This window comes from Mirounga angustirostris, unplaced genomic scaffold (assembly GCF_029215605.1).
Source record: "Mirounga angustirostris isolate CCGP_5_RB_7025 unplaced genomic scaffold, mMirAng1.0.hap1 SCAF_1, whole genome shotgun sequence".
Taxonomy (NCBI): Eukaryota; Metazoa; Chordata; class Mammalia; order Carnivora; family Phocidae; genus Mirounga; species Mirounga angustirostris.
This window is the reverse complement of record NW_026991709.1, coordinates 210,764,760-210,771,311: the sequence shown is the minus strand read 5'-3', so window position 1 is coordinate 210,771,311 and position 6,552 is coordinate 210,764,760. Positions and strand designations below refer to the sequence as shown.

Here is a 6,552-nt window from a genome sequence, read left to right as displayed (position 1 = left end):
ATTACTACAACTCATACAGCAATTCAGTAATGTGGCAGGATACAAAATCAATGCACAGAAATCAGTTGCTTTCTTATACACTAACAACGCAACTGTAGAAAGAGAAATTAGAGAAACGATTCCATTTACAATAGCACCAAAAACCATAAGATACCTCGGAATAAACCTAACCAAAGAGGTAAAGGATCTATACTCTAGGAACTACAGAACACTCATGAAAGAAATTGAAGAAGACACAAAAAGATGGAAAAATATTCCATGCTCATGGATCGGAAGAATAAACATTGTGAAAATGTCTATGGTACCCAGAGCAATCTATACCTTCAATGCCATCCTGATCAAAATTCCAATGACATTTTTCAAAGTGCTGGAACAAACAATCCTAAAATGTGTATGGAATCAGAAAAGACCCTGAATCGCCAAGGAAATGTTGAAAAAGAAAAACAAAATGGGGGGTATCACGTTGCCTGATTTCAAGCTGTATTACAAAGCAGTGATCACCAAGACAGCATGGTACTGGCACAAAAACAGACATATAGACCAATGGAAAGAATAGAGAACCCAGATATGGACCCTCAACTCTATGGTCAAATAATCTTCGACAAAGCAGGAAAAAACATGCAATGGAAAAAAGTCTCTTCAATAAATGGTGCTGGGAAAATTGGACAGCCACATGCAGAAGAATGAAACTCGACCATTCTCTAACACCATACACAAAAATAAACTCAAAATGGATGAAAGACCGCAGTTAAGACAATTACATTGTCTTATGTAATTGACATATGACAATATGTCATATTGTCAATAATCAATTGACATATGACAATGTACGACAGGAATCCATCAAAATCCTAGAGGAGAACATAGGCAGTAACCTCTCTGACATCGCCCACAGCAACTTCTTTCAAGATACATCTCCAAAGGCTAGTGAAACAAAAGCAAAAATGAACTTTTGGGACTTCATCAAGATAAAAAGCTTCTGCACAACAAAGGAAACACAGTCAACAAAACAAAGAGGCAACCCATGGAATGGGAGAAGATATTTGCAAATGACACTACAGATAAAGGGCTGGTATCCAAGATCTATAAAGAACTTCTCAAACTCAACATCCAAAAAACAAAGAATCAAGTCAAAAAATGGGCAGAAGATATGAAAAGACACTTCTCTGAAGAAGACATACAAATGGCTAACAGACACATGAAAAAATGTTCATCATCATTAGCCATCAGGGAAATTCAAATCAAAACCACATTGAGATACCCCCTTACACCAGTTAGAATGGCAAAAATGGACAGGGAAAGAAACAACAAATGTTGGAGAGGTTGTGGAGAATGGGGAACCCACTTACACTGTTGGTGGGAATGCAAGTTGGTACAGCCACTTTGGAAAAGTGTGGAGGTGCCTCAAAAAATTAAAAATAGAGCTACCCTATGACCCAGCAATTGCACTCCTGGGTATTTACCCCAAAGACCCAGATGTAGTGAAAAGAAGGGCCATATGCACCCCAATGTTCCTAGCAGCAATGTCCGCAATAGCCAAACTGTGGAAAGAGCCGAGATGTCCTTCAACAGATGAATGGATAAAGAAGATGTGGTCCATATATACAATGGAATATTACTCAGCCATCAGAAAGGATGAATACCAAACTTTTACATCAACATGGATGGGACTGGAGGAGATTATGCTAAGTGAAATAAGTCAAGCAGAGAAAGTCAATTATCATATGGTTTCACTTATTTGGGGGAACATAAGGAATAGCATGGAGGACATTAGGAGAAGGAAGGGAAAAATGGGGGGGGTAGAATTGGAGGGAGAGATGAACCATGAGAGACTATGGACTCTGAGAAACAAACAGGGTTTTAGAGGGTTTTAGAGGGGTGAGGGGGGATTGGTTAGCCCAGTGATGGGTATTAAGGAGGGCACGTACTGTATGGAGCACTGGGTGTTATACGAAAACAATGGATAGTGGATCACCACATCAAAAACTAAGGATGTATTGTATGGTAACTAACATAACATAATAAAATTTAAAAAAAAAGATAAAACAATTTAACAGAAAATAAAAATAGGAAAGATTCAATGAGGGTAGAAATCAGCTATGTTAATGGAACTTGAGTAGATTAGGTCCAGACATAGATACTTGCAGAATACAAATGAGGAGGACAGGTCTTGTCCTGTCCACCAGCACACCCACCCCTATTATGCTGTCCTCCCAGATGGCCTCAAACCCAGGCAACCGCTCTTACACTGTGACCTCACTCAACTCCACCTTCCAGAATGCCAGGTCTGGCAGGTAAGAGCCCTGTGTACTGGGCTCCACCTTGTGTTCCATAAAGTGCTCTGTGCCTGGATCGACTGGACCAGAGAGGGCCATGGGATGTCCTACCCCAGGACACTGAGAGTTTGGAATATGCAGACTAGCTCACACTGAAGAGTCAGGCCTGCCTCCGTTCTGGGGTGGAATCAGCCTCCACCAAAGCTGCTGGCTCTGGGAGAGAGCTTTCACTAAGTTAAATCCAGAGCCTGTTGTAAGAGGCATGAGGTACAGCTGTCTGAGGCATAGCTGTCCACCTCCACTCACTCTTTGTTTTTCAGTCTTTGACCCTCTGAAATCAGGCTTCCTTCCCCAGCTCTGCTAAAACTACTCTACCAAAAGTTTAAGAAGTCCAGAAAATACCAGGTCCTTCCAGAACCACATCACTTCTTTTCCTTCCTGAACCTAGTGAGACAGTCTCCCCCTCTGACTTCTACAGAAGTGACACCTTTATTCCATCAATTATTTGTTCACCATAAATGATTACAATGTTTACTGAATAAATTGTTTATAAGCAAAATGAATTGTTTATTGAATAATTCCAATGTGTCCTATGCTGTGAGGTGGACTAGTTTCATTCAGGGCGAAGGCAGTGAGCTTGCTGGCAAGGATTCTTTCTTTTTTTTCTTTTTTCTTTAAATTCAATTAGCCAAGGTATAGTAAGTACATCATTGGTTTTTGATATAATGTTCAGTGATTCATCAGTTCAGTATAACACCCAGTGCTCATCACATCAAGTGGCCTCCTTAATACCCATCACCTTGTTACCCTATCCCCCCACCCCCCTCCCTTTCCACAACCCTCAGTTTGTTTCCCGGAGTCAAGAGTCTCATATGGTTTATCTCCCTCTCTGATTTCTTCCCATTCAGTTTTCCCCCCACCCCTATTGTCCTCTGCATTATCCCTTATGTTTCACATATGAGTGAAACCATATGATAATTGTTTCTCTGATTGACTTATTTCAAATGAAATCCAATCTCTTACCCACAAAACCACCACTCTATACTCTTTCACACCTTTGTCTCTCAAAAGAGTTTAATGAAGTACAATTTTGATATAACAAGGCACAGAGCAAGAAACGATTGACATCTCGACAGGAAATGAAACTGGGGGCTGTCTCACAGTGAAGCACCCCACTGGATCCTTCCACACAACCTTTTCCTACTTTTCCTCTAGTTGTCAGAATGTTCAGAATGTCCCTCTTGGCTTCTGGCTCTCTCCACCTCCCTGGCAAGCCTGTCTGCCCTCAAGGCCTCAGCCAGTCTCTCTCTTGCTTTTTTCACTTTCCGAGTCTGTCTCCGGATATCTCCAGGTGTTACTGGCTGTATGCAGATGGGTGGTGGGAGATAGAGACCCACTCCTGGGAACATCCCTGCCCAAACTGAAGATGGTACCGTGCTGGGCCCAGGGCCACTAGGTAGAGACCCTGCACCTGCACTGCCTGGTACAATCACTTGTGAGGTATTTATGAAGTCCAAAGTACTTAAAATTTCTCCTTCACTGCTGCAGGCCTGGAGTCCCTGCAGTCTCCTGTACACAGAGATTTGCTGGGGCTTCTCCAAGGCCCTGTCCCGTTGACTGTACCTGACCTCGTTGCCAGAATGGGAAGTTATGCTCGTGACTGGCCTCTTAAAAATGCAACTGGTCAGCCTTATAGGAGGTGCAGCTCTTTCATGATATCTTTTCTTGGCCTTGGCTAAATGGACTTGTCTTTTCTTCTCTATGGTCTGGGACATCATGTTTCTTTTGAGCTTGCCCTTTGAAAACAAAATGAAATGTGATATTTGAATAAAATGGGGGATGAGGACCACCAGCCACAAAGAATGTTCTCAGCTCATATGAATATTCCACCCTCCTCTCTCCATGGAGAAATGTGTCTTGAATCGCACGGTGCATCACAATCATCCAGAGGGTTGTTAAAACTCAGACTTCTGGGCCTCAAGCCAAGTAGGTCTGGGCTGGGGCCAAGAATCTGCCTTTCTAAGGGTTCTCAGGTGATGCTGATGCTGCTCGTGCAGACACCACACACTGAGAACCAGTTCTGGAACACCGTCAAGCAGATATAAGTCAAGGACAGAAAGCTTGAGGTCATTACCCAGTGCCAACTCCAGACCCTTTCCCCTCCACCATCTTCCCTGGAGGATGTTTCCCTCCTCCCACCCTTGTCAATGTCAACCACACACATGCTGGTACCCCCTGACCCACCATCATTTAGACACAAGGATCATAGGTCTCTTCGTATCCCAAGACTTCAGGTGTTCAGTATCTCCTTACTATGCTTTAGGACACACTACCTCCTGGTTTTCCTAGCTTTCATGCCTCATCTTCAGTGAGATCATATCCCTCCCAACCCTGAGATACTTACTAGCTTTCACTTGCACACCCAAATCCCATCTTCACTCAGCTATCCTCCTGTTCATAAATAATTTGCCCCAAAGACACAGATGTAGTGAAAAGAAGGGCCATATGCACCCCAATGTTCCTAGCAGCAATGTCCGCAATAGCCAAACTGTGGAAAGAGCCGAGATGACCTTCAACAGATGAATGGATAAAGAAGATGTGGTCCATATATACAATGGAATATTACTCAGCCATCAGAAAAGATGAATACCCAACTTTTACATCAACATGGATGGGACTGGAGGAGACTATGCTAAGTGAAATAAGTCAAGCAGAGAAAGTCAATTATCATATGGTTTCACTTATTTGTGAAACATAAGGAATAGCATGGAGGACATTAGGAGAAGGAAGGGAAAAATGTGTGTGGGGGGGGAATTGGAGGGAGAGATGAACCATGACAGACTATGGACCTGAGAAACAAACAGGGTTTTAGAGGGGAGGGAGGAGGGGGGATTGGTTAGCCCAGTGATGGGTATTAAGGAGGGCACGTACTGCATGGAGCACTGGGTGTTATACGAAAACAATGGATCGTGGATCACCACATCAAAAACGAATGATGTATTGTATGGTGACTAACATAACATAATAAAATTTTTAAAAAATAATAACTCAGATATTTATTTGCAATATATTTATATGCAAATATTCCCATAACACAGATCCCTTTTTTTTTTTTTTTTCCACAAAGACCTCCTTTGTAAACCATTATCCAAGGTTCTGGTACAGAACATTCTCCCTGATACTCTTCATTCTCTTCTCCTTGTTAATGTCAGCTCCTCTTTCTGACTTAGCACAACAAATAGATGCTTCTTAGAAATCAATCCTACGGGGCGCCTGGGTGGCTCAGTCGGTTAAGCGGCTGCCTTCGGCTCAGGTCATGATCCTGGGGTCCTGGGATCGAGCCCCATGTCCGGCTCCCTGCTCAGCGGAGAGCCTGCTTCTCCCTCTCCCTCTGCCTGCCACTCTGCCTACTTGTGCTCTCTCTCTATCTCTCTGTCAAATAAATAAATAAAAATCTTAAAAAAAAAAATCAATCCTGCTCTCACATTTGTTCATCCACACCCCTGTCTAGGCCATCCATCCATTTCCTGGACTTCAAATACCATTAGCCCATAGAGCTAGACATGCCCATAGAATCAGCACAGATCTGACTCCAATCCTGATACCCAATGCCATCCTCCCACTCACCTCTTCAGTGATAATATTGATGACTCCAATCACAGTGACCAGATCTCAAGTTGAACCAACCAATTCCCCAAATAATTCACTGCTATCAAAGTGTCCCCAAACCCACTTGCTAGTACTAATATCTTGTTTAAACCTGAGTGGCAATTGAGATACCACCCTACACCAGTTAGAATGGCAAAAATTGACAAGGCAAGAAACAACAAATGTTGGAGAGGTTGTGGAGAAAGGGGAACCCTCTTACACTGCTGGTGTGAATGCAAGTTGGTACAGCCACTTTGGAAAACAGTGTGGAAATTCCTCAGAAAATTAAAAATAGAGCTACCCTATGACCCAGCAATTGCACTCCTGGGTATTTACCCCAAAGACACAGATGTAGTGAAAAGAAGGGACACATGCACCCCAATGTTTATAGCAGCAATGTCCACAGTTTGGCTACTGGAGCCAAGATGCCCTTCAACAGACCAATGGATAAAGATGTGGTCCATGTATACAATGGAATAATACTCAGCCATCAGAAAGGACATAAGGATCGTGGGGCTCGATCCCAGGACCCCAACTTTTGCATCAGTGTGGATTAAACTGGAGGAGATTATGCTAAGTGAAATAAGTCAAGCAGAGAAAGTCAATTATCATATGGTTTCCCTTATTT

At 42.8% G+C, this 6,552-nt stretch overlaps 1 protein-coding gene across 1 annotated transcript; it reads right to left on the bottom strand.

Annotated features, from left to right (window-relative positions):
- Positions 1 to 2,066: 2,066 nt before the first annotated feature.
- LOC123841468 (methyl-CpG-binding domain protein 3-like 2B) lies at positions 2,067 to 4,500 on the bottom strand. The gene is made up of 2 exons (XM_064593510.1): positions 4,476 to 4,500; positions 2,067 to 4,143 (listed from the first exon to the last, which is right to left on the bottom strand). The coding sequence occupies exons 1-2, from the start codon at positions 4,498 to 4,500 to the stop codon at positions 3,488 to 3,490; spliced, it is 681 nt and encodes a 226-aa protein (XP_064449580.1). The 3' UTR covers positions 2,067 to 3,487.
- Positions 4,501 to 6,552: the final 2,052 nt, after the last annotated feature.

Bases quoted from the DNA above. Each gene is read 5' to 3' on its own strand.
- LOC123841468 (XM_064593510.1), bottom strand. From the start codon at position 4,500: ATGTGTGTGGTTGACATTGACAAGG. The intron at 4,144-4,475 runs GTGGGAGGAGGG...ATATGAGCTGAG, and splicing joins TGTGGTTGACATTGACAAGG to AACATTCTTTGTGGCTGGTG.